The sequence below is a fragment of the Pleurodeles waltl genome, chromosome 4_1 (assembly GCF_031143425.1).
Source record: "Pleurodeles waltl isolate 20211129_DDA chromosome 4_1, aPleWal1.hap1.20221129, whole genome shotgun sequence".
Lineage (NCBI taxonomy): Eukaryota > Metazoa > Chordata > Amphibia > Caudata > Salamandridae > Pleurodeles > Pleurodeles waltl.
The window spans coordinates 739416504-739444132 of record NC_090442.1 but is presented as its reverse complement, the minus strand read 5'-3'; the positions used below and the strand labels follow the sequence as shown (position 1 = coordinate 739444132).

Below are 27629 nucleotides of genomic sequence, written 5' to 3'. Positions count from 1 at the left end.
GCTGTTATAGCTCTAACATTTTCTCTATGGCAATGTTTCCCAACCTGTGGTCTGGGGAACCCTAGGGATCCTTGAAGCCTTCTCCGGGGATACGCAGCTGCTTAGAAAATTAAATTAACTGATAACAGGTTAATAAAGGGTATATAATTTTAAAAAGCAATATTTAATTTTCAACATTTCGAAATGTTCTATAAAAGTGAAGGGATTAAAAATTGGAGGCTAAAATTAAGCTAGTGTCCTCATTTTGATTAGTGGAACGAGTGCAAGTGCATCAAACAGAATGTAGTATGGCTGACTAGTGGCCTCATTTGAATTTAGAAAAGGTGTAACCTCCACATTAAAAATTTGATTAAAAAAAATATATGTTTGTGAATCAAATATATTATTAAATATTGTGTGTGTTTGTTAAATATTTGTTTCTGTACTTTTGTATTTTACGGTTTGAATCATCAAAAATGCTTATGCTGGGGAATCCTGCATCAAGTAATGACTCAGTGGGGTCCCCGGATTCTAGTAGTGATTCACTGGGGGTCCCTTGGCTCCAGTAATGATTAATTGGATGTCCACAGGAGTCAAAAGGTTAAGAACCACTGTTCCACAGCACTCAGTAGGGTAATATATCGGTGACCGACTACCGACTTCTATTTTATAGAAAGCTATTTTCGATGATGAACATTCTTAAATTACATTTTCTTCAAAGTTTAAATAAATTAAAGATGATATTCCGGGGTCCACGCAGGTTGCGTGGAGATTATTCAATGTTTGACTTCAATGAAGATGCCTATGATGCAGAACTAGGACTACATGTATGTAATATTTTCTTTAGGGAGGTCATTTGTGAGAGGTGGAAATCAGGGACTCTGGTCTCCGGACCCACCTCCACATTAGTCTGCTGGAGTTGGAGATGGCTCAGGGCATCTTCCAATAATAGTCGCCACAGCGGAGAACTTGCATTTTCAACAAGTTGCATGTTGGAGTTTCTAAGAAAAACACTCTCTGACACATTCGGGATTGAGTGGAGCACGAGACTCCTGTACACCTTCCTGCTACTACCTCTCCTACCTAACTGTCTGAAAAACATCAATAACTACCAGTTCCAAATTGAGCAAGGAGAGAGTAGCACTTGGAACTTCTTGGCATGAGCATTGACACCTCCATGCTTGTAGTTTGAGTGGCGGCAGTTGACACCCCTCCCACCCCCCACCCCTACCCCCCAAAAAAAAGACAGTGGATACAGGCATGGCTGCCAGTTATCCTTTTATAAAATATGTCTGTTAGCCCAAGAAAGACTTAAAGTGAGCATTATTAAACTTTATCTGTTGGCTCGTTTGGCCTTTTTGCATTAGCAGACTAGTCATCCTTGTTCAAGTCACCTATTGTAATGCATTTTGTTAGAGGTTTTGTCCAAGTTTCCTTCTAAGTCTTTTGTGATGCAGCAGTTGTACCTTAATTTGGTCCTTATGTTCCTTACATGTGCTCGTTTTGAGCTGTTACACAGCTGCTTCCTTTGTCTCCTGACCCAGACAGTAATCTCAACACATCCTGGAAGCGAGCTTCAGGCTCCGTTGTCCAGCCACCCTACAGCACCTTCTTTCCGGACAAATGATGCTGAAGACTTATGCAGCCCTTCTCCTGAAAGTTGTAACTGTTTCGTGTTATACTACACAAAAAAGTGATGGCTGCAAAGCTTGAAATTATCTCTTCCACTGGTAATTACTTTGGGCTGCATCCCAGTCCATTGTTATTATGCATAGCATGTCACTTCAATTTGCACCAACCCCTTGGGTATTTAAGGTGATGGCAGTTGCAGTCTGTCTTCAAGGGCAGGGATTCATATTTTCCTGTCCCTTAGCGACTGGCTGCTCAAGACAGGCTTGCTGTACTTGGTCACAGACCACCTCAGACTCTGTCCCTCTTCTGTCATCCCTTAGGTTTTCCATTAGCCAGCCAAAACCCCATCTGACTTATATGCCTAACACATGGCCCATTCATAGGGACTGTCCTGCCATGGTGACGTTCAGGCCGTTCCACTGCCACAGAGTGTCTTGGACATTCAGGATATTATTCTGATGTTTCAGACTCATTCATAAGTGTCAGTGAGAAGGATTAAGAGACTGGGGGCTTCCTTCTAGTCTCATGCTTTCTCCTGGTGCCTTATGCCATAACTTTCATATGCAGCTTGTAGTGGTATCTCCTTTTCCATTGGGGACAGCACCGAGGGCAGTTTGAACACCATCTGGGAGGACATAGCCTGGAAACATCAGGGGTGGCAGATGGACACTAGTCTACCTTGTGGCACGTCATTCTCTCTATCGAACTCAGAATTCTCTGGTGTGATGTATGAATCATCTCTGGGTTGGAGAGATCATCTGGAAGAAGAGATTAGGGGTCTGCACTCCCCAATGCAGTGCTCGTTCCACATTGACCTGCTAGGACTTTGTGCCATCCAGCTGGCCCTGAAACCCATCCAAATGACCATCAGGGGAAGACTGCTGCAGGTCCTTCCAGACAATACAATCTCCATGTGGTACAGCAACAACCAGGGCAGTGCTGTGTCCTGGATCTTGTGCCAGGAGGCACTACACCTTTGAAGGTGGCTGGATCAACAAAGATTCTTCATGGTGGCATGCCAATGGGCGCAATTACAGAAGCAGATGCTGGCTGGTGGACTATCAATGGAGTCTTTATCCCGAGGTGGCACAGGATGTCTTTGATCTGTGGATTTCTCTCTGGCTGGATCTTTTCACCATTGCTGAGAATGGGTAGTGTCAAGACTAATGCATGCTGGAGTTTTCAACATTGGTATCTCTAGGAGACTCGTTCCACCTGTTGTGGAACACACACCCTCTCTGTGCATTTCCACTGTAACCTTTGCGACTTCTGGTTCTGAGGAAGGTCAGGATGGACAGGTCTCAAGTTTTCTTGATAGCCCTGTATTGAACGTGGAGAGTTTGGTACCCCAATTTCTTGAGCCCCAGCACTCGACCTCTGGTCAGTCCACTAATTCCAGAGGAACTCCTGTCTCAGCAACAGGACATGGTCATGTACTAGAGTGACTAATATAGGACTTCCATGCCTGTAGCTTAAGCAGCAACAACTCCGTTTTGATTAATCATCAGAAGTGGTGGATGTCATCCTAGTGGCCAGACATCTCTCAGCCAAATTGGTCTATCTGGGACGCTGGGAAAAGTTTACGACCTGGTGTAGGGACAGCAATGATTTGAAATGGGCACTGTTAAAGGTTTTATGACTGCCATTTCTGTGTTTGCCTCTCCACCCTTCCGTTCTCAAATTACCGGTTAATGGGGTCCCTTAAATGTTTGATGCACATGTTTTCTGAAAGCCCTTAATGCATACCTCTGTGGGACCTTAACTTGGTCCTTATTTTTCTGCGGTGTACACCATTTGATCCTATAAATAGTTGTTTTCTATGACTACTAATAAAAAACCCGTTGTTTCTTATTGCGATCATTTCTGGGTACCACGTCAGGGATCTTCTTGTTGTAGCCTCTGTACATCACCTTCTTTCCTGACAAACTGGTGTTGAGGACTTTGGTAGCTTTTCTGCCTAAAGTTGTATCACTCTTCAATGTGGGTCAGTCCTGGTCTCTTAATGTGTTTTTCTCTCCATTTCTTTCCAGTATCCACCTGCATGATCCTAGGAGAGCCCAGATTTTTTTATTGAGAGCACAAAGGGAGTACTGTGTATTGCAACGCCTACTGGAGGGAGGGAGGGAGGGAGGCGGTCTGCTACTCTTTAGAAAATTGAACAGCATATTAATTTTTATATATAAAGTCATAAAATTGAAAAATCTAAAACATTCTTTAAATATTAAGAAATTTGAAAGTGTAGGTTAAAATGGAAGTTGGTATCATTAGCTTGTTTTGTGAGAGCAGCACAAGGACAACAAACCAAATATGGTATGGACAACGGGTGCCGCAGTTGATGCACAGACAAAAATAAAGCATATATGAGGAGCAAAAATGACTGTGATATCAGAGTCTAGAATTAAAAAAAACAAATTTAGAAAATTTCCAAACTTCATCTTAAAAATAAAATTTCGATGTTTCTATATTGGTTTATGAATTATATAAAATATTTAATCTGTGTTTTTGATGTGTACTTGTTTCTGTCTTGTTTTGAGGTTCAAATAGTAGAAATTGCTTATGCCCGGGTCCCCGGCTTCCAGCAGTGACACCGTGCCAGTCCCTTTATTCCAGTAGTGATTCTGTGGGGGTCCTCAGAATTAGGAGGCTAAGACGGCTGGTGTAGGTGATCAGCTGTTCGTGGGGTTTGCTGATGCCAAGACGGGAAAGGTGAGACAGAAGAACTAAGTCAGGGTGGATTACTCCAGTATTGGAACTTTCATAGATTCACATGCTTGAATACATCCCCGGTGGAATGTACAACATAGGCCTAAATGGTATATCTACATTACATGCCTTAGGCCTTAGTTTAACAACCTATCAGTCATTTTGTAAAATAGACCCAAACTTAAAATGAACCAATCACATTGCCACACCCCTAGAACCTCCAGCGAGGAGCTGCCTTCCCTCAGATTTTGAACCGCACGTCTCCTTTGTGCTCTGCTCAAGATTTTCTCTCTCAGAAGCTTATTCCTAAAAATTTGAAGTTTCTTTTTTTTCTTTGGTGCTTCAAACTGGCTGCCATGTCAGAGACACCAGGAAAGGGCCTTGTTAGATTCTGTGCCTCCAGTCTGAAGAAAACGTTATATGTGGATGATCCACTTGAGGATTGCATTTACTGCTTATACCCAAGTCATAAGACCAAGGAATGCAAAATATGTAGAAAGTTTTCTACAAAGACTTTGAAAGAGATGGAGGGTTGTCTGCCTTTGTGGCTTCATAAAGATAAGGCTGGCCACTCCCCCCCCTTGTCTTGGACAGTGCCTCTTCCTCTATCTCGGTTTCTAAAACGCCTGTCAAAAGAAAGCAGGAGGGCTCAGATACTCGAGCCACCAAAGAAGATTTCACAGAAGTCATCTGAGGGCTCTTCAAAAATCCACAGCCCTGCAGACAAGAAGCAAACTGGCATCCAGAAAGGGTCAGATTCCCTCAAAAAGTCCTTCAAAAAGACTATTTCTGAGCCATCTACGCCTCCTCTGAAGATCAAACATAAATTCAAGAAGTCCAGTTCTGCACTGTCGGTAGCACCATCGTCGATGGTGCTCTCGTCGACGACTGTATCGTCAGTGACACCTTCTATAGTCACTATTTCAATGTTGGCGACGGCCTCAGGATCCTAGTCGACGACGCTTTCATCTTTGTCAACGGGGCTACCCATCTCGTCACCGGGACTTTACTCGTCGACGCCACTCCCGTCAACTGTTGATCTTACGTCGATGGTTGATCTCACATTGACAGTCCGTCGACGGTGCTTCTGACGACGCCTCAGTCGATGACACCCGCGTGGGTGGTAATTTTGTCGTTAATGACACCGTCGACGCTTCCAGTGGCTACTTTCGCAACAACGGGATTCCTATGGTCGACAGTCAAGATGATACCTACAAAAAGACAAGTACCATCTTCATTACCTCTTTATCAGTCGTCAGAACATACTCCTCTCAAAAGGATATCCAAAACTATTATAGATCATGTGTGGAATCAGGGTTTGAAAATAATGCATAACTCTGCTCCGGTGCCGGCGGTCTTTCCGCAGCTGGATAAAAAATACAAGGCAACAGATGATGCTCCTGCTTGCCTTGCGGGGCATCCAAAGCCAGATTCAATGATTTCCCAAGCGGCACAACCATGTTTGAAGAACCCTTCCGCAACTCTAACTGCGCTTCCGGAAATGGATGGTAGGTGCCCTGATTACATCAGAAAAAGGTTCTCCATGTCTGCCATTGTGGTGCATGCTGCAAACTCCTTGGCGCTTCTAGAAGGTATGATAGGCAGCTATGGTTGGACATCGCTCGGTCGTTAGATGGCCTTCCGGACTCTAGCAAGGCTGAAGCGAGGAAGGTTCTAGTAGAGGGACAGCGCACATCTTCAGAAGTAATAGATTGTGCGTTAGACATTGCTGCTGTGGGTTTTCCGGCTTCTGGACGGATTGGCAGTATTAAGGCGCCAGGGATGGCTTAGGGCCACCAACTTTCAGCCTGAAGTCCAAACTAAGATTCTGGACCTTCCTTACGATGGAGAAGCGCTTTTTGGCAACCAAGTTGATGACTCTCTCCAGGCAATCAAGGCAGACACAGATACTGCCAGATCATTAGGCTCCCTGCAATATAAGCACACACCCTTTCAAGGTGCCAGAGGTAGAGTGCAGTCATCCTTTCGTGGAGGTTACTAACCATACAGGTACCCAGCTTATTCCTCTTTCTTCCAGTCTTCCAGACCCCAATATTATAAAAGACAACCGCCGGCAGTGGCATATAGCAGGCCTCCTCACAGAGGAAAGTCAGGGAGGCAAACCAAATATCCCTCCCACAGACAATAACCTCCTCCAATGGCCGGCTACCTCTCCTTCCTCTCTAAAACACCACCTTCAGCGTTGGCGTTGGATAATGAACGACAAGTGGGCCCTAGACTTAATAAATTATGTTCATCTGCTAGAACTTACATGTATGCGCCTGTGGTCACCTCCTGCCCAAGTACATCAACAGCTCTCCATCTTCTTCTGGAAATCGAGGTCATGTAATCCAAAAGAACGATAGAATTCATACCCCATTCGCAAAAGGGGAAAGGTTTCTATTCTCGCTTCTTCCTAATCGGAAAAAAATCTTGTCTATTGAGACCCATCCGGGATCTGAGGGAGTTGAACAAATATCTGAAGAAGCAGTCCTTCCGCATGGTGACATTGAAGGACGTCTTGCAGTTTCTCAACAGATATTACATGGCTTCCTTAGACTTGCAGGATGCCTACTTCCACATACTCATTCACCCGAAACACCGGAAGTTCCTGAGATTTATGGTAGCCGGCTGGCACTTTCAATTCAAGGTGCTCCCTTTCGGGCTCAAGTCTGCACCCCAAATTTTTACAAAGCATATCTACTGCACCAGAGACTGCAAATATTTCCATACCTGGACTACTGGTTAGTGAATGCCTCCAACATCCAGTCACTATGCCATTCTCTCAAGGCAACCTTACCCCTTTTCAGTCAATTAGGCCTCACTCTCAATCAAGAAGAGTCCCAGCTTCAGCCAACCATGAGAATAGTTTTCCTGGGCACCATGCTGGATACGATCCAAACAAAAGCTTATCCAGCAGTGGAAAGACAACTCAAGCTCATCGAGCTAGCAGGAGCAGTTCAGCCAAGAAAGTTTCTTTTAGTTCAACGCTTCAAGTCATTACTGAGGATGATTTCCTCGTGTCACTGTCGCCTTCGTATGCCCCCACTCCAGAAGGAGCTCGACAGGCAACGGAAGCAGACACAAGGCACCTTCGAGGACACAGGTAACAACACAGATGTCAACTTCACTCGATTGGTGGATAACACCTGGGAACATTTCCAGAGGCCTAGAATTCTTAACTCTGGTCCCTCCGCTCACTATAACAGGAGCTTTGCTTCGATGGAGGGATGGGGGTGTATGTCTACAAGACCTCCAGGTGAGTGGCAAGTGGCCCCCTTCTCATGCTACTCTTCAAATCAACCTCCTCGAGCTCAGAGCAGTGTACCTGGCGCTGCAGGCTTTCCTTCCAAGAATCCAAGGCTCATCAGTGCTTTTCCGAACGGACGATACCACCACCATGCACTACACCAACAAGCAAGGGGAGGGGCTCGGTCACATCTGCTGTCCAAGGAAGCGCAGACCATTTGGGCCTGGTGCATTCAGCATTCAGTGCACATAAAGGCAGATCACCTCCCAGGAGTACACAACACCACTGCAGAGTTGCTAAGCAGACTGAGTACATCTTCCCATAAATGGGAATTGGATCAGAAGATGCTAGATGCAATATTCCTAAAATGGGGGAAGCCAAATCTGGACCTGTTTGTGACGTCCCAGAACGCAAAATGCCGATTTTTATGCAAGTTTGCATCACCAACTAGGGTCGTGGGGAAATGCCTTTTCAATAGCATGGTCAGGGATTTATGACACAACCTCAAACTGAAGCAGAAAGACCGCTCCATTCTCTCAAATTGAAAAGATGTCTCAAATTCTACTTACAAAAAACGAGGTCAATCAGGAAATCGAACCAACTCTTCATAGCCTTCAGTGCACCCAGAAAAGGGCATCCTGTCGCTTAGCAAACCATTCCAAATGGATCTTGAACACAATAGCCTTCTGCCATGAAAAGGCTGGTCGGCCTCTGTACGTCAGAGTGCGTGCACACTCAACTAGGGCAGTTTCCACGTCTTGTGCACTGTTCTTGGGCATGTTCCTACCTGACAACTGCCGAGCGGCGATGTGGAGAACGACGCATGCTTTCAGCATCCAAACAATAAAGCTTTGTGAGACGCCGCAAGATGCAGCGTTGGTCAAGCAGTCCTTAGGCATTTGTTCTGATGAAGGTGAGCTGTTTCTCTTTTCCGGCCAGCTGCTTCTGCTATTTAACACACATTTTCTGTTTAATAGTAACGTATAACATATACATATGGATTTATCTATTGGTATCTTAAAATATTGATATTTCTATTACATACAGTTATCTAAGTGCAGATGCTATCTTTTACATGGGAGAGCGTGCTCTTATGAATACATAAAAGGTGTTAGTCACTGCTTGCTATTCTTAGTCAGGCATGTGAGTCTGTGAAAGTTCCAATACTGGAGTAAGAATTAAGTTACTTACCTGTAACTGTAGTTCTCTAGTATTGGAAGCTTTCATAGATTCACATGTGGCTCAACTGCCTCCCCTGATGAGCTGACCTTCTACTCTCCTCAGTGTTCTTTATTATTACAGCACTTATGCTTGGAAAATCTGAGGGAAGGCAGCTCCTCACAGGAGGTTCTATGGGGCAATGTGATTAGTTCATTTTAAGTTTGGGTCTATTTTACAAAATGACTGTGATAGGTTGTAAAACTAAGGCCTAAGTCATGTAATATAGATCCACAGTTTAGGCCTCTGTTGTACATTCCACCGGGGACTTCCATCTCGACGACAGGGAAGTATTCAAGCATGTGAATCTATGAAAGCTTCCAATACTGGAGAACTAGAGTTACAGGTAAGTAACTTATTTCTTCTCTGACTAAACTCTGTGGGTCTGCGGTCCCATTACACAAGGACAAAGGCTGCTACAACAGTGTTGGCCAGGAGTGTTCCTGCCTTGGATATCTGTCAGGCCTCAACATGGTCACCTGTGCACACTATCACCAAGCACTTGTACCTATTCTGGTGCTCAGTTTTGCAGGACCTTTTGGATTGAGTCCACTCCTCAGACGCTTTACCTTTTGGGAGGCATGCTTGGGCATCTGTTTCAGAGCTGAGGAATCTGCAATTAGAAGTGTCCATCGAAAGGACAAGTTACTTGCCTTCGGCCCTTCTCTGTGGTGGGCATTCTAACAGGGCATTCCTTAAGCCTTCCCATCCCCCCTGTTCTGTGGAATGAACCACTGTACAATTTAAAAAGGTCCCTAGTTATTTTTCAGCACATTGTCACCTTTGACTTGTCACGATTGATCAGAGTTCAAAAGCATATGAGAGGACAAAGATGGAAACTGACGCCACCATGTGGGGGGTGGTACCTATATGTTGGTCCACTCGGTCACTTCTGATGCAGCGCAGGTTGTTGTGGAGTCCAGTGCCATATGTGCCCAGGTGCGGTAGCAATTGCAGATCAAGTCTGCCACTTTGGGATTATTCTAAAGGTGAGGAAGCTTTGGTTAAATAGAACATCTGCCAGAAAAACTGTTCCTGAAGAGAAGTATCCTGTTCTACAATTCCTGCGTGACATGAATACATACAGTATGTCTCTTAAGTAGCAGCCGCGTGCTTCGCTTTAAGACCACATGGACCTCTCCAAGGCAAGTTCTGATTCACGTCATGACATTGAGCACCCCTCACTTTTTACAAATAATTTTGCCTTGGAGGCAAGCTAGAAAGGGCCTTGGTTTACTTTAGGAAGTATGTTTTTAAAATTTTTTTTTGATCATTAGCAAATTTTGCACATCTTGTTAACCTCCCTTTTCTTCCTACAGCCCATCCACTTTCCCCTTATTCTGTCTTAATATAAGTCTATCCAGTAGCTGCAGGGCCAAAACTGAAGGGGGAGCTGAATGATTCCGTGTATGAACAAAAGGGCTTACAGCAGGAGAACGTGCAAATCCACTTTGATGTTCTATTGACGGGCCAAGGCATTTGGACCATTTTCGTGCCAGCTGGAGAGCTAGATGCTTGTAAAGAAAAAAGAGTGGAGTGATGAAGGTCTTAAGAGTACAACAGTCTCAATCATTAGGTTTTTGTACTATCTGCAAAAAGGAATCCAAACAGTGTATTGGCTGGTTACTTGACTACAATGTACAATGTGTGCATGCTCTAATCTATTTACGTACTTTGTTTTCGTCTTTTGTTTTAGGTTGGCACAGGGGCTACAGTTGCCACACTTGCTGATGCCTCTGAGCTACCTACCACAGTCACTGTTGCACAAGTTAATTATTCTACTGTTACAGACGGAGAGGTAAGCTAGTATCACAGCACCGGCACATTTATTGTTTATTTGGCACTCTATTTAATCTGGTTGGTGGTCTCCAACACCAGGGACTGATTACTTAGAAGATGAATTCTTTGTACAAAGAAACAGTTGAGATAGCTCCATCCTGCCCTGCTTCATCTCTGGGAAGTGATGTTAGGGGATTGATTTGTCTGCAGATTTGTCCTTGTGAGCCCTATTGGAACTGGCACGTTCAAAGCAAGTGTGCCTGTAGATACACATGCTTTGCATAATCCCACCATCTAGTTTACTAGTTCTGCCCATAGGCATCAATTCCTTTAAGTTGTTTTCCTCTGCCATCTGGTTTGAATGTGCGCTCCTCTGCTGCGTCTCTCCTAGTTTAGGCATAATGTCGGTGCAGTTTTCGATCGCAGTTAGTACTCGATCCTTCTCCGGTAGTTCACCAAAGTCTGTCTTGTTGGGGCGACTGCTTGACAGTGCCACCTCTTAGGCCTCTGCCCTTTGGGGGCGACACTTCCATTCAATAATGTCCACCCAATGCCTGTTTGGTGATGGAACAGAAGCCCTTTCGGTTCTGCGCTCATTGCCACACCAAGTTTCTACACTCCAACCAATCTCAGGTATGTAACTTGTGTCTTTCCCTGACCATTAAGAAGTCACCTGCAAATATTGCAAATCCTTCTGGTCCAAGGAGACACTGAGAGAGCAACGAGTTCAACTTGATGTCCCGACGCAGCACTTACGACACCGGCCATTTTTGGATCGGAGGAACTTCAAGAGGAGGGTTACGTTCAGGGTCGGCAGCAGATGAAGGCACCTTCTCCCACGAGGACAAATTGGAGTCCAAGTGCAAGATGTACAACCTCACACAGGGACAACCTGTAAGTACAGGACCCCCTTCCCACATACCAGCCCCAGTAAGCCATTTCTAAGGGCCATATACCTGCCCAGGACCGACCGAAGACTTCTGTTCGTCCGCCACTCCCTTTGGGCCATTGTCTGCACCAAATAGCTGTGCCTGACACACCCCAGCCCTGCCTCCGCGCAGAAAACACAGCAGAAGACTGATGTTCCTGTGTCGACACCTACACCATCAGAGTCATGCCGAACATAATAGACGAAAGCGCACGTGCTGATACACCACTCCCGCTTGGCACTGAAGCCAAAAGTGTTGGAGCCAGTAAACTCTACATCAAAACCCTTGGCACTGAAAGCTCCTTCTGAGCCGAAAACATTCCCTTTTTGAAGCAAATATTCAGAACTGAACTGTGAGGAAATGCCTCCATGTCATGGTTACCCCCTGACTTTTTACCTTTGCTGATGCTAAGTTATGATTTGAAAGTGCGCTGGGACCCTGCTAACCAGGCCCCAGCACCAGTGTTCTTTCCCTAAACTGTACCTTTGGCCCACAATTGGCACAACCCTGGCACTCAGGTAAGTCCCTTGTAACTGGTACCCCTGATACCAAGGGCCCTGATGCCAGGGAAGGTCTCTTAAGGGCTGCAGCATGCCTTATGCCACCCTGGGGACCCCTCACTCAGCACATGCACACTGCCTCACAGCTTGTGTGTGCTGGTGGGGAGAAAATGACTAAGTCGACATGGCACTCCCCTCAGAGTGCCATGCCAACCTCACACTGCCTGTGGCATGGGTAAGTCACCCATTCAGCAGGCCTTACAGCCGTAAGGCAGGGTGGTGCACTAAACCACAGGTGAGGGTATATGTGCATGAGCACTATGCCCCTACAGTGTCTAAGCAAAACCTTAGACATTGTAAGTGCAGGGTAGCCTTAAGACTGGTCTGGTAGTTTGTCAAACACGAACTCCACAGTTCCATAATGGCTACACTGAAAACTGGGAAGTTTGGTATCAAACTTCTCAGCACAATAAATGCACACTGGTGCCAGTGTGTAATTTATTACAACACACCCAGGGGGCATCTTAGAGATGCCCCGTGAATACCTACCGGACTTCTAGTGTAGGCTGACCAGTTCCTGCCAGCCTGCCACACCCCAGACATGTTGCTGGCCACATGGGGAGAGTGCCTTTGTCACTCTGTGGCCAGGAACAAAGCCTGTACTGGGTGGAGGTGCTTCTCACCTCCCCCTGCAGGAACTGTAACACCTGGTGGTGAGCCTCAAAGGCTCACCCCTTTTGTTACAGCGCCCCAGGGCGTCCCAGCTGGTGGAGATGCCCGCCCCTCCGGCCCCCACTTTTGGCAACAAGGCTGGAAGAGATAATGAGAAAAACAAGGAGTCACCCACCAGTCAGGACAGCCCCTAAGGTGTCCTGAGCTGAGGTGACCCCTACCTTGAGAAATCCTCCATCTTGAGTTTGGAGGATTCCCCCAATAGAATTAGGGATGTGCCCCACTCCCCACAGGGAGGAGGCACAAAGAGGATGTAGCCACCCTCAAGGACAGTAGCCATTGGCTACTGCCCTCTCAGACCTAAACACACCCCTAAATCCAGTATTTAGAGGCTCCACAGATCCCAGGAAATCAGATTCCTGCAACCTGAAGAAAGGAGGACTGCTGACCTACAAGCCTGCAGAGAAGGAGGAAGATGACAACTGATTTGGCCCCAGCCCTTCCGGCCTGCCCAACTTCGAAAACCTGCTCCAGCGACGCATCCGACAGGGACCAGCGACATCTGAAGCCTCAGGACTGCCCTGGACTACAGGATCAAGAAACTCCCGTGAACAGTGGCCCTGTTCAAAACCAGACACTTCTTTGCAACAAAGAAGCAACTTTCAAAGACTGCATGTTTCCCGCCGGAAGCGTGAGACTTCACACGCTGCACCTGATGCCCCCGGCTCGAGATCCAGAGAACAAACACCACAGGGAGGACTCCCTGGCGACTGCAAACCTGTGAGTAACCAGAGACGACCCCCCTTAGCCCCACAGCGACGCCTGCAAAGAGAATCTAGAGGCTCCCCCTGACTTCAACACAGGAGTGACCCCCAGGCGTCCCTCTGCTAAGCCCAGGTGGTGGCTGTCCTGAGAAGCCCCCCTGTGCCTGCCTGCACCGCTAGAGTGACCCCCGGGTCCCTCCATTGTTCCTTACCTGAAACCCGATGCCTGCTTTGCACACTGCACCTGGCCGCCCCTGTGCTGCTGAGGGTGTGTTTTGTGTGCCTACTTGTGTCTCTCCCCCCCCCCCCCCCCCCCAGTGCTCTACAAAACCCCCCTGGTCTGCCCACTGAGAACATAGGTACTTACCTGCTGGCAGACTGGAACCAGAGCACCCCTGTTCTCCATAGGCGCCTATGTGTTTTGGGCACCTCTTTGACCTCTGCACCTGACCTGCCCTGAGCTGCTGGTGTGGTAACTTTGGGGTTGCCTTGAACCCCCAACGGTGGGCTGCCTATGCCCCAGGACTGAGACTTGTAAGTGTGTTACTTACCTCCTAATCTAACCTTTACTTACCTCCCCCAGGAACTGTTGATTTTTGCAGTGTCCACTTTGAAAATAGCTTATTGCCATTTTTACAAAGACTGTACATGATATTGTTTCCATTCAAAGTTCCTGAAGTATCTAAGTGAAGTACCTTACATTTAAAGTGTTGTTTGATGTAAATCTTGAACCTGTGGTTCTTAAAATAAACTAAGAAAATATATTTTTCAATATAACAACCTATTGGCCTGGAGTAAGTCTTTGAGTGGGTGTTCCTCATTTATTGCCTGTGTGTGTACAACAAGTGCTTAACACTACCCTCTGATAAGCCTACTGCTCAACCACACTACCACAAAATAGAGCATTAGAATTATCTACTTTTGCTACTATCTTACCTCTAAGGGGAACCCTTGGACTCCATGCACCCAATTTCTTACTTTGAAATAGTATATACAGAGCCAACTTCCTACATTGGTGGATCAGCGGTGGGGTCTAAGACTTTGCATTTGCTTGACTACCCAGCCAATACCTGATCACACGACTAAATTCCAAAAATTGGCATTAGAAACTGATTTTTGCAATTAGAGCTATTTTTCTAAATTTTTCAAAATCCTGCTTGGGCCTTGTGTTAGTCCCTGTTAGCATTTCTTTTAGAGTTTAAAAGTTTTGTAAAAGTTTGGAGTAAGTTCTAGAGATAGTTTTAGATTGTTCGAAAGTATCCCAAGTTTTAGAAAAATAATGTCTAGCACAGAAGAGATGGTGGTGGAACTCAACCTCACCCCTTACCTGCATCTAAGGATGTTGGAGTTAAAGACTCTCTGTAAGATAAAAAATATAAAACAGGATCAAACCCTACCAAAGTACAGCTCCAGGAGCTTTTGGCAGAGTTTGCAAGAGACCACCCCTCTGAAGATAACCTTACAGAGAGGGAAACTAGTGACCTGGAGGATAATTCCCTCCCTCCTGTCCTAGTTAGGGAGGCCAGGGTCCCTCAAACCCTGACTCCACAAGTGATAGTCAGAGATGCCAGGATGGCCAAAAGATTGGCTTTGGGGAGACAGCTCCTAGCCTTAGAGAGTGAAAGACGAGAGATGGGTTTAGCTCCCATCGATGGTGGCAGAAACTTAAATAGGGTCAGAGAGAATACGGACATGCTATCCCCTAAGGGATTGTAACAAATTATGAAGATGGTGATGACATCACCAAATGGTTCACAACTTTTGAAAGGGCTTGTGCAACCAGAAAAGTAAACAGATCTCACTGGGGTGCTCTCCTTTGGGAAATGTTCACTGGAAAGTGTAGGGATAGACTCCTCACTCTCTCTGGAAAAGATGCAGAATCCTATGACCTCATGATGGCTACCCTGATTTAGGGCTTTGGATTCTCAACTGAGGAGTACAGGATTAGGTTCAGGGGGGCTAAAAAATCCTCGAGCCAGACCTGGGCTGATTTTGTTGACTTCTCAGTCAAAACACTAGAAGATTGGATTAATGGCAGTGGTGTAAATGAGTATGAAGGGCTGTATAGTTTGTTTATGAAGGAACACCTTTTAAGTAATTGTTTCAGTGATAAATTGCATCAGCATCTGGTAGACCTAGGTCCAATTTCTCCCCAAGAATTGGGAAAGAAGGCAGGCCACTGGGTCAAGACTAGGGTGACCAAGACTTCCACAGGGGGTGACCAAAAGAAAGGGGTCACAAAGACTCCCCAGGGGAATAGTGTTGAGACATCCAAGGGAAAAGGTAAAGAGTCTTCTACTGGACCCCAAAAACCTGCACAGGAGGGTGGGTCCAAAGCCTCTTCACAATCCTCATTTGGGTACAAGGGTAAAAACTTTGATCCCAAAAAGGCCTGGTGTCGCAGCTGTAGTCCGCATGGACACCAGACTGGAGACCAGGCCTGTCCCAAGAAAGGTTCCACTTCAACTACTACTCCAGTTAGCACTGGAATAGCCAGTCTCCAGGTGAGATCAACTGTGTGTCCAGAGCAAATCAGGGCCCACACTGAAGCTTCATTAGTCTCTGAGGGTGGGGTGGACTTAGCCACACTAGCTACCTGGCCGCCTAACATGCAAAATTACAGGCAGCAGCTTATTATTAATGGGACTAGAGTAGAGGCCCTGAGGGATACAGGTGACAGTGTCACTATGGTGACAGACAAACTGGTTTCCCCAGGACAAAACCTGACTGGACAAATGTATCCAGTCACCAATGCGGACAATCAGACTAAAGTACATCCCATGGCTATGGTAACTTTAGAATGGGGAGGGGTCACTGGCCTGATCAGGTGGTAGTCTCTTCTATTATACCAGTTGAATGTCTTCTTGGAAATGATCTGGAGTCCTCAGCATGGGCTGAGGTAGAACTCAAAACCCATGCAGCCATGCTGGGTATCCCTGAACTGGTGTGTGTCGAGACTAGGGCACATTGCAGAGCTCAGGGTGAAAGAGGTGTTGGAGTCTGGAATAATGGCCCAATCCTCCAAGAGAAAAGGAAAGAAGTCTGGGGAACCAACTTCAGCAAAGAAAAAGAAACAGAACCTCACTTCTCAGGAAGAAGTTCTATCCCCTGAGGGAACTGAGCCTATAGAGTTAGAACCTTACCAGGTTGAGCTCTTGGGCCCAGGGGGACCCTCAAGGGAACAGCTGTGCAAGGGGCAAGAAACTTGTCCCTCTCTTGAAGGCCTAAGGTAGCAAGCTGCTAAATAAGAAAAAGGAATGGTCAGTGGTACACACAGGGTCTATTGGGAAGATGGTCTCCTTTACACTAAGGCAAGAGATCCCAAACCTGGTGCTACTAGGAGAGTGGTAGTGCCTCAGGAGTTTAGGGAGTTCATTCGGACCTTAGCCCATGACATTCCCCTTGCTGGGCATTTGGGTCAAACCAAGACATGGGAGAGGTTAGCCAAACATTTCTATTGGCCCAATAGGTCCCAGAAGGTAAAGGAGTTTTGTGCCTCCTGTGCCACCTGCCAAGCCAGTGGTAAGCCAGGTTGCCATCCAAAGGCCCCCCTCATTCCACTTCCAGTGGTGGGGGTCCCCTTTGAAAGAGTGGGAGTGGATATAGTGGGTCCACTTGAACCTCCCACAGCATCAGGGAATCAGTATATCCTAGTAGTAGTGGATCATGCTATTAGGTACCCTGAGGCAATTCCCCTTAGGTCCACTACTGCCCCTGCAGTAGCCAAAGCACTCATTGGTATTTTTACCATAGTGGTATTTCCTAAGGAGGTGGTTTCTGACAGAAGTACCAACATCCTGTCAGCTTACCTGAAACATATGTGGAATGAGTGTGGGGTGACTTACAAATTCACCATACCATCCACAAACCAGTGATCTTGTTGAGAGATTTAACAATACATTGAAGGGCATGATCATGGGGCTCCCTGAAAAACTCAAAAGGAGATGGGATGTCCTCTTGCCATGCCTGCTTTTCTCCTACAGAGAGGTGCCTCAGAAGGGAGTAGGGTTTTCCCCCTTTGAACTTCTGTTTGGCCATCCTGTAAGGGGACCACTAGCTCTTGTGAAAGAGGGCTGGGAGAGACCTCTCCATGAGCCTAAGCAAGATATAGTGGACTGTGTACTATGCCTACATTCCAGGATGGCAGAGTACATGGAAAAGGCAAGTAAAAACCTTGAGGCCAGCCAACAACTCCAGAAGATGTAGTATGACCCAAAAGCTGCTATGGTTGAGTTTCAACCAGGGCAGAACATCTGGGTTCTGGAGCCTGTGGCTTCCAGGGCACTTCGGGACAAATGGAGTGGCCATTAGCTAGTGCTAGAGAAGACGAGTCAGGTCACCTACCTGGTGGACCTAGGCACTAGCAGCACCCCCAAGAGGGTGATTCATGTTAACTGCCTAAAACTCTTCCATGACAGGGCAGATGTAAACATGTTGATGGTGACAGATGAGGACCAGGAAGCAGAGAGTGAACCTCACCCTGATCTCCTCTCCATTGACCCTAAAGATGGCACAGTAGATGGAGTGATCTATTCAGACACCCTCTCTGGCCAACAGCAAGCTGACTGTAGGAAAATCCTACAACAGTTTGCTGAGCTCTTTTCCCTAACCCCTGGTCAGACATACCTGTGTACCCATAATGGGTAAACAGGAGACAGCATGCCTATCAAGAATAAAATATTTAGATAGTCTGACCAAGTTAAAGAAAGCATCAAAGTGGAAGTCCACAAGATGCTGGAATTGGGAATCATTGAGCACTCTGACAGCCCCTGGGCTTGCCCAGTGGTCTTGGTCCCCAAACCTCACACGAAAGATGGCAAGAGAGAGATGAGGTTCTGTGTGGACTACAGGGGGCTTAATTCTGTCACCAAGACAGATGCTCACCCTATTCCAATGGCAGATGAGCTGATTGGTAAATTGGGTGCTGCCAAATATCTGAGTACCTTTGACTTGACAGCAGGGTACTGGCAAATAAGGATGGCACCAGGAGCAAAAGAGAAAACAGCATTCTCTGCACCTGATGGGCACTACCAGTTTACTGTGATGCCCTTTGGCCTAAAGAATGCCCATGCCACTTTCCAAAGGTTGGTGAATCAAGTCCTTGCTGGCTTGGAGTCCTTTAGTGCAGCTTATCTTGATGATATTGCTGTCTTTAGTTCCAGCTGGCAGGATCACCTGGTCCACCTGAAGAAGGTTTTGCAGGCCCTGCAAGCAGCAGGCCTCTCTATCAAGGCATCTAAATGTCAGATAGGGCATGCTACTGTGGTTTACTTGGGACACCTTGTAGGTGGAAGCCAAGTTCAGCCACTCCAACCCAAGATCCAGACTATTCTGGACTGGGTAGCTCCAAAAACCCAGACTCAAGTCAGGGCATTCCTTGGCTTGACTGGCTACTATAGGAGGTTTGTGAAGGATTATGGATCAATAGTGCCCCCCCCCCCCTCCCCCACCTCACAGAACTTGCCTCCAAGAAAATGCCCAAGAAAGTTAACTGGACCTTGGACTGTCAAAAGGCCTTGACACCCTGAAGCAAGCCATGTGCACAGCACCAGCTTTGAAAGCTCCAGATTACTCTAAGCAGTTCATTGTGCAGACAGATGCCTCTGAACATGGGATAGGAGCAGTACTGCCTCAGACAAATGGTGATGGCCTTGACCAGCCTCTTGCTTTTATTAGCACTAGGTTACTTCCCAGGGAGCAGCGTTGGAGTGCCATTAAGAGGGAGGACTTTGCTGTGGTCTGGTCCCTGAAGAAGTTGAGACCATACCTTTTTGGTACTCACTTCATAGTTCATACTGACCACAGACCTCTCAGATGGCTCATGCAAATGAAAGGAGAAAACCCTAAACTGTTGAGGTGGTCCATCTCCCTACAGGGAATGGACTTTATAGTGGAACACAGACCTGGGACTGGCCATGCCAATGCAGATGGCCTTTCCAGGTTCTTTCACTTCGAAAATGAAGACTCTCTTGGGAAAGGTTAGTCTCATCCACTTTCGTTTGGGAGGGGCGGGGTTGTGTGAGGAAAGGCCTCCTTGGCATGGTTACCCCCTAACCTTTTTCCTTTCCTCAAGGATCCTCCCTTAGCCCAACACTTTTCAATGTTTACAGGGCTTCCCTCGCCAACATCGCACGATCCCACATCATCAATATAGTATCCTACGCAGACGACACCCAGCTGATCATCTCCCTCACGAAAGACCCCACAACAGCAAGAAACAACCTCCACAAGGGACTTCACGCTATCGCCGACTGGATGGAATCAAGCCGCCTCAAGATAAACACAGACAAAACAGAGGTTCTCATCCTCGTCAGCAACCTCTCCGACCTGGAACAACTCCTGGTGGCCTACATCCCCCGACGCAGCCCCAACCCCCACCACCCAAGTACAGAACCTAGGCATCATCCTTGACTCAGCACTCAGCATGACTCAACAGGTCAACGCAGTCTCCTCTTCCTGCTACAACACCCTCTGCATGCTCTGCAAGATATTCAAGGGGATTCCCGTAGAAACCAGAAAAACGGTCACCCACGCCCTAGTCAGCAGCCGACTGGACTTCGCCAACACACTCTATGCAGGAACCACAGCCAAACTACAAAAGAAAATGCAACGCATCCAAAACGCCTCCACCCTACTCATCCTTGACGTCCCACGCTGCAACCACATCTCAGCCCCTCTCAGAGAATCTACACTGGCTACCCGTATCGAAGAGGATCACCTTCAAACTACTCACCCACGTACACAAAGCCTTCCACAACACAGGTCCGGCCTATCTGAACGACAGACTCACCTTCCACAACCCCGCCCGCCAGCTGCGCTCCGCCAGCCTCGCCTCCGTCCCCCGCATTCACCGCTCCACCACTGAAGGAAGATCCTTCTCGTACCTCGCCGCCAAGACCTGGAACTCCCTACCGCTCAAATTACGCCAGACCCAAGACCTCCTAGCCTTCAGAAAACACCTCAAGACATGGCTTTTCGACCACTAGCTCCCCCCCCCCCCCAGCGCCGTGAGACCCTAACGGGTGAATAGCGCGCTTTATAAATTGTTTTTTTTTTTTGACTGATTAATTGATTGATTGCTGATGCTAAGTTATGATTTGAAAGTGCACTGGGACCCTGCTATCCAGGCCCCAGCACCAGTGTTCTTTCCCTAAACTGTACCTTTGTCTCCATAATTGGCAAAACCCTGGCACTCAGGTAAGTCCCTTGTAACGGGTACCCCTGGTACCAAGGGCCCTGATGCCAGGGAAGGTCTCTTAAGGGCTGCAGCATGCCTTATGCCATGCTGGGGACCCCTCACTCAGCACATGCACACTGCCTCACAGCTTGTGTGTGCTGGTGGGGAGAAAATGACTAAGTCGACATGGCACTCCCCTCAGAGTGCCATGCCAACCTCACACTGCCTGTGGCATAGGTAAGTCACCCCTCTAGCAGGCCTTACAGCCCTAAGGCAGGGTGCACTATACCACAGGTGAGGGCATATGTGCATGAGACTATGCCCCTACAGTGTCTAAGCAAAACCTTAGACATTGTAAGTGCAGGGTAGCCATAAGAGTATATGGTCTGGGAGTTTGTCATGCACGAACTCCACAGTTCCATAATTGCTACACTGAAAACTGGGAAGTTTGGTATCAAACTTCTCAGCACAATAAATGCACACTGATGCCAGTGTGCAATTTATTGTGACCTACATCCAGAGAGCATCTTAGAGATGCCCCGGAATACCTACCCGACTTCTAGTGGAGGCTGACCAGTTCCTGCCAGCCTGCCCCACACAAGACATGTTGCTGGCCACATGGGGAGAGTGCCTTTGTCACTCTGTGGCCAGGAACAAAGCCTGTACTGGGTGGAGGTACTTCTCACCTCCCCCTGCAGGAACTGTAACACCTGTCGGTGAGCCTCAAAGGCTCTAGCCTGTTACAGTGCCCCAGGGCATTCCAGCTAGTGGAGATGCCTGCCCCTCTGGACACAGCCTCCACTTTTGGCAGCAAGTCCGGAGGAGATAATGAGAAAAACAAGGATGAGTCACCCACCAGTCAGGACAGCCCCTATGGTGCTCTGAGATGAGGTGACCCCTGCCTTAAGAAATCCTCCATCTTGTTTTGGAGGATTCCCCCAATAGGATTACGGATTTGCCCCCCTCCCCATATGGAGGAGGCACTAAGAGTGTAGCCACCCTCCAGGACAGTAGCCATTAGCTACTGTCCCCTAGACCTAAACACACACCTAAATTTTGTATTTAGGGGCGACCCTGAACCAAGGAAATCAGATACCTGCAACCTGAAGAAAGGACTGCTGACCTAAAAGTCCAGCAGACACGATGGAGACAACAACTGACTTGGCCACTGCCCTTTTGGCCTGTCTCCAGACTCAACCTGCATAGCGACACATCCAGCAGGACCAGCGACCTCTGAGGACTCAGAGGACTGACCTGCACCTAAAGGACCAAGAAACTCAGAGGACAGTGGTTGTCCAAAACTACAACCAAGAACCCATTTTTAAAGAAGACTCCAGCCTTACTCCGGAAGTGTGAGGCTTCAGACTCTGCACCTGACGCCCCGGCCCGTGTCCAGAGAAACCAACACTGCAGAGAGGACCCCCAGATGACTCAACCGTCGAGAACAGCCTGAGTCTACCTTCCTGCACCCCCACAGCGATGCCTGCAGAGAGGATCCAGAGGCTCCCCTTGACCGCTACTACCCAGTAACAAAGGAACCTGATCCCTGGACTAAGCACTGCACCCGTAGGCCCCAGGACCGAGAGGACCCAACCACCGGTGCAAGAGTGACCAGCAGGCGGCCCTCGTCCTTGCCCAGTCGGTGTCTGGCCTGAGAAGCCCCTCCTGTGCCCTGCCTGCATCGCCAGAGTGACCCCCCCCCCCAGAGGTGTCTATTGATTTCAACCTAAAACCCGACACCTACTTCACACGCTGCACCCGGCTGCCCCTGTGCCACTGAGGGTATATTTTGTGTGTCTGTGTTATTGGTGCTGGGTGTTTGGGGTTGACTTGAACCCCCAACGGTGGGCTACCTATGCCCAGGAGAGTGAACTTGTAAGTGCTTTACTTACCTGAGAAACTAACCAATACTTACCTCCCCCAGGAACTGTTGATTTTTGCAGTGTACACTTTTAAAATAGCTTATTGCCCAAACGGTGTACATAACTGTTTTACTTCAAAGTTCCATACTTACCTGTGTGAAGTCCCTTACAATTTATGTACTTAACTAAATTCTGAATCTTGTGGTTCTAAAATAAATTAAGAAAATATTTTCTATATAAAAACCTATTGGCCTGGAGTTAAGTCTTTGAGTGTGTGTACTCATTTATTGCCAGTGTATGTACAACAAATGCTTAACACTAGCCTCTGATCAGCCTACTGCTCGACCACACTACCACAAAATAGAGCGTTAGTATTATCTAATTTTGCCACTATCAACTTCTAAGGGGAACCCTTGGACTTTATGCAAACTATCTCTCACTTTGAGATAGTATATACAGAGCCAACGTCCTACATTGGTGGATCAGCAATGGCGTCTAAGACTTTGCATCTACTCGACTACTCAGCCAATACCTGATCACACTACTAAAATTCCCAAAATTGTCATTAGAAATTGATTTTTGCAATTTGACTATTTTTCAAAAAAATTTAAAGTCCTGCTTGGTGCTTGTGTAAGTGGAAGAACTCCCCCCCCCACCTCCTGTCCTAAATAGGGAGGACAGGGCTCCTAGAACCCTGTCCCCAAAAAGCATAGTCAAAGAGCCTGGTTCTTCCACAGGACAGCCTCAATGAAGAGGACATCCTGTTAGCCGGGATGGCCAAGAGATTGGCTTTGGAGAAGCATCTCCTAGCCATAGAAAGGGAAAGAAAAGAAATGGGTTAAAGTCCCATAAATGGTAGTAGCAACTTAAATAGGGTCAGAGAGACTACTGCCATCCTAAAAATTCCCAAAGGGATTGTAACCAAATATGAAGAACGTGATGACATCACCATGTGGTTCACAGCTTTTGAGAGGGCTTGTGCAACCAGAAAAGTAAGCAGATCTCACTGGGTAGCCCTCCTTTGGGAAATGTTCACTGGAAAGTGTAGGGATAGACTCCTCACACTCTCTGGTAAGGATGCAGAATCTTATGACCTCATGAAAGCTACCGTAATTGAGGGCTTTGGATTCTCAACTGAGGAGTACAGGATTAGGTTCGGGGGGCTGAAAAATCCTCTAGCCAGACCTGTGGTTGATTTTGTTGACTTCTCAGTCAAAACACTAGATGGTTTGATAACTGGCAGTGGTGTAAGAGATTATGATGGGCTGTATAATTTATTTGTGAAAGAACATCTGTTAAGTAATTGCTTCAATGACAAACTGCATCAACATCTGGTAGACCTAGGTCCAATTTCTCCCCAAGAATTGGGGAAGAAGGCAGACCACTGGGTCAAGACAAGGGAGACCAAAACTTCCACAGGGGTGAACAAAAGAAAGGGGTCACAAAGCCTCCCCAGGGGAAGGGTGGTGAGACATCCAAGTCACAAATATAGTCTTCTACAGGGCCCCAAAAACCTGCTCAGGAGGTTGGACCTCTTCACAGTCCACAAATGTGTATAAGGGTAAAAGCTTTGATCCCAAGAAGGCCTTGTGTCACAACTGTCGACAGCATGGACACCAAACTGGAGACTAGGCCTGTCCAAACAAAGGTCCCACAAATACTACTCCAGTTAGAACTGGAATAGCCAGTCTCCAGGTGGCATCAACAGTGTGCCCAGAGCAATTTAGGGTCCACACTGAAGCTACTTTAGGATCAGAGGGTGGGGTGGATTTAGCCACACTTGCTGCCTGGCCGTCTAACATGCAAAAATACAGGCAGCAGCTCTTGATAAATGGGAATGGATTAGAAGCCCTGAGGGATACAGGTGCCAGTGTCACTATGATGAGACAAACTGGTTTCCCCAGGACAGTACCTGGCTGGACAGACATATCCAGTCACAAATGCTGACAATGAAACTAAAGTCCATCCCATGGCAGTGGTAACTTTAGAATGGGGAGGGGTCACTGCCCTGAAACAGGTGGTAGTCTCCTCTACAATTCAAGTAGAATGTCTGCTAGGGAATAATCTGGAGTCCTCCGCATGGGCTGAGGTAGAGCTCAAAACCCATGCAGCCATGCTGGGCATCCCTGAAGTGGTGTAAGTCAAGACTAGAGCACAATGCAGAGCACGTGGTGAAAAAGTGTTGGAGTTTGGAATAATGGCCCATCCTTCCAAGAGTAAAGGAAAGAAGACTGGGCGACCAGCTTCTTCATAGCAAAAGAAACAGAACCTCTCTTCTCAGGAAGATGTTCTATCCCCTGAGGGAACTGAGTCCGTGGAGCTGGAGCCTTATCAGGGAGAGCTCTTGGGCCCAGGGGTGCCCTCAAGGGAACAGCTGCGTCAGAGACAAAACACTTGTCCCACACTTGAAGGCCTAAGACAGCAAGCAGCTGAGCAAGAAAAAGGTAATGTCAGTGGAACCCACAGGGTCTATTGGGAAGATGGACTCCTTTACACTGAGGCAAGAGATCCCAAAACAAACTTGTGCCACTAGGAGAGTGGTAGTGCCTCAGGAGTTTAGGAAGTTCATTCTGACCTTAGCCCATGACATTCCCCTTGCTGGGCTTTTGGGACAAACCAAGACTTAGGAGAGATTAGTCAACCATTTCTATTGGCCCAATATGTCTCAGAAGGTTAAGGAGTTTTGCAGCTCCTGTGTCACCCGTCAAGCCAGTTGTAAGACAGGTGGCCATCCAAAGGCCCCCCCTTCATTCCACTTCCAGTGGTGGGGGTCCCCTTTGAGAGAGTAGGAGTAGACATAGTGGGGCCCACTTGAACCTCCCACAGCATCAGGGAACCAATATATATTGGTTGTAGTGGATCATGCTACCAGGTACCCTGAGAAAATTCCCCTGAGGTCCACTACTGCACCTGCAGTAGCTAAAGCACTCATAGGTTTTTGTTTTACCAGAGTGGGATTTCCTATGGATGTGGTTTCTCACAGAGGTAACAACTTCATGTCAGCTTACCTAAAGCATATGTGGAATGAGTGTGGGGTGACTTACAAGTTCACCACACCATACCACCCACAAACCAATGGTCTTGTGGGGAGATTTAACAAGACATTGAAGCGCTTGATCATGGGGGGTCCCTGAAAAACTCAAAAGGAGATGGGATGTCCTCTTGCCATGCCTGCTTTCTACCTACAAAGAGGTGCCACAGAAGGGAGTAGGGTCCCCCCCCTTCTGTTTGGCCATCCTGCAAGGGGACCTCTGGCACTTGTGAAAGAAGGCTGGGAGAGACCTCTCCATGAGCCTTAGCAAGATGTAGTGGACTATGTACTAGGCCTCTGCCCAAGGATGGCAGAGTACATGGAAAAGGCAAGCAGAAACCTTGAAGCCAGCCAACAACTACAGAAGTTGTGGTATGATCAAAAGCTGCTATGGTTGAGTTTCAGCCAAGGCAGAAAGTCTGGGTTACTCCAGTATTGGAACTTTCATAGATTCACATGCTTGAATTATTCACTGTCGTCGAGATGGGAGTCTCTGTTGTAATACAGAAGCTATGCCCAATTGCATAATTAAGCCTTAAATGCATTAGGTCTCTAACTAAGAAACATATTAGTCTTTTTGTAAAAAAGGACCAAACCCAAAAGACAACCAATCAGATCACACCACCCTCTAGAACCCTCCTGTGAGTTGATTTCTAGAAAAGGGTATTTTAGAGCCTGTGCTACCTGCATGAAGAAAAGACTGCATGTGGATGACCAGCATAAGGACTGCATATATTGTCTCTATCCTAGTCATAAAACTAGAGACTGCAAGGTATGTAGGACTTTTTCAACTAAAACACTGAACGACAGGGAGGGTCGCCTTCTACTTTGGCTACAAAAGCTAAAATCTAGAGACAATCCAGTGTCTGATGAGGACAGTGTCTCCTCTTCTGTGTCTGTCATAAAAACACCTGTGAAGAGACAGACTGAAGTTACCTCAGAGGAACCACCCAAAAAGGCTTCCAAAAAAATATGTAGCCCATCAAAGAAGGGGAAATCAAAAGCTTCAGATTTGAGATCTAAAAAGAAGCCTGTCTCTGAGCCCTGAATGCCACCATTCAAGATAAAGCATACCTTCAAAGAAACAGTCTCTGCACAGTCAACTTGATCATCATCGACAGTAACACCATCGACGGCTCATGCCTTAACGACGACGTCCTCCGTCGTCGCACTGTCTGTCAGTGGCAATGACTGACTCTTCGTCGACAGTCTGCTCATCCTCGTCGACAGCACGCCCTCTCTCTTCACAGTCGCAGCAGTCTGTCGATGCAACTCACCTCGTTGACGCTGCTACTGTCGACGCTTCCTTTGACTGAACACCTACTAGCGCTTCCACTGTAGACGATGGCCTTAATGACGATGGCCTCGTCACCAACGCTTCAACCGTCGGCGACATCGTCGACGATACTCCAAGCGTCGACGACAGCTTAACCGCCGACGCTACTTGATCCATCGCCGCTCTAGTCGACGATGCAGTCAGCGGCATCTCATCTCGCGACGAAGATTACAGCAAAACTACAGAGACCATGTTCCTTACCTCTGTTCTCCTCGATGGACCAGGCTGCTCAAAGGAAAGTCAAGAAGTACCATTTGACTCCCTCAGTAACATCTAGTAAATTCTCTAGCCTTCTGCCTTCGCATCTGTTGGATGAAGATGATTCAGAAGAAGATGGCCTTTATGGAGGGGCCAGCAGTCCTTCCCAGTTATGAGTCAAATGCCAGGAATATTCCAATGATGATGGCTCATACTATGACCAGCACTGTTATGAGCAGCAACAACCGGGGCTGGTAGGTCTTACACCCGGATTGGTTTTGGACTTAGAGGCAATGTTGGCTGACTATAGGGAGTGTTTTCCACCAAAGCCTTCATCGGCGCACCAGCCAGCACTTCCTGCTATACCACCAACTCCTCAGCAGTTTCAACAGCCTCAACATATAACTCCACCTAGGCCCCAACATTCTCCACAATCTACACCTGTACGAGGGCAAGCCTCTTCTGATGAGGATGTTGAGGAAGGGGAAATTCAGATAGGGAATGATGAATGGGATGATTATTTTATACCAGTGCCTGCATCTCCTGTGACAACTGTCATAGAGTCTACTCCTGAAGATATCGGTGGCTTTCATAACCTG

General features: G+C 47.2%; 1 protein-coding gene across 5 annotated transcripts in view; it reads left to right on the top strand.

Moving 5' to 3' along the window:
- NRF1 (nuclear respiratory factor 1) overlaps positions 1 to 27629 on the top strand; it is a 667443-nt gene that overhangs the window by 361707 nt on the left and 278107 nt on the right. For 4 of the 5 annotated variants that reach the window (XM_069229342.1, XM_069229339.1, XM_069229340.1 and 1 more), the window contains exon 8: positions 10479 to 10580. The exons of the other annotated variant lie outside the window; for it this stretch is intronic. In XM_069229342.1, the coding sequence (XP_069085443.1) occupies positions 10479 to 10580 (102 nt within the window). The remainder of the gene's footprint in view (positions 1 to 10478; positions 10581 to 27629) is intronic. 5 annotated transcript variants of the gene reach the window in all.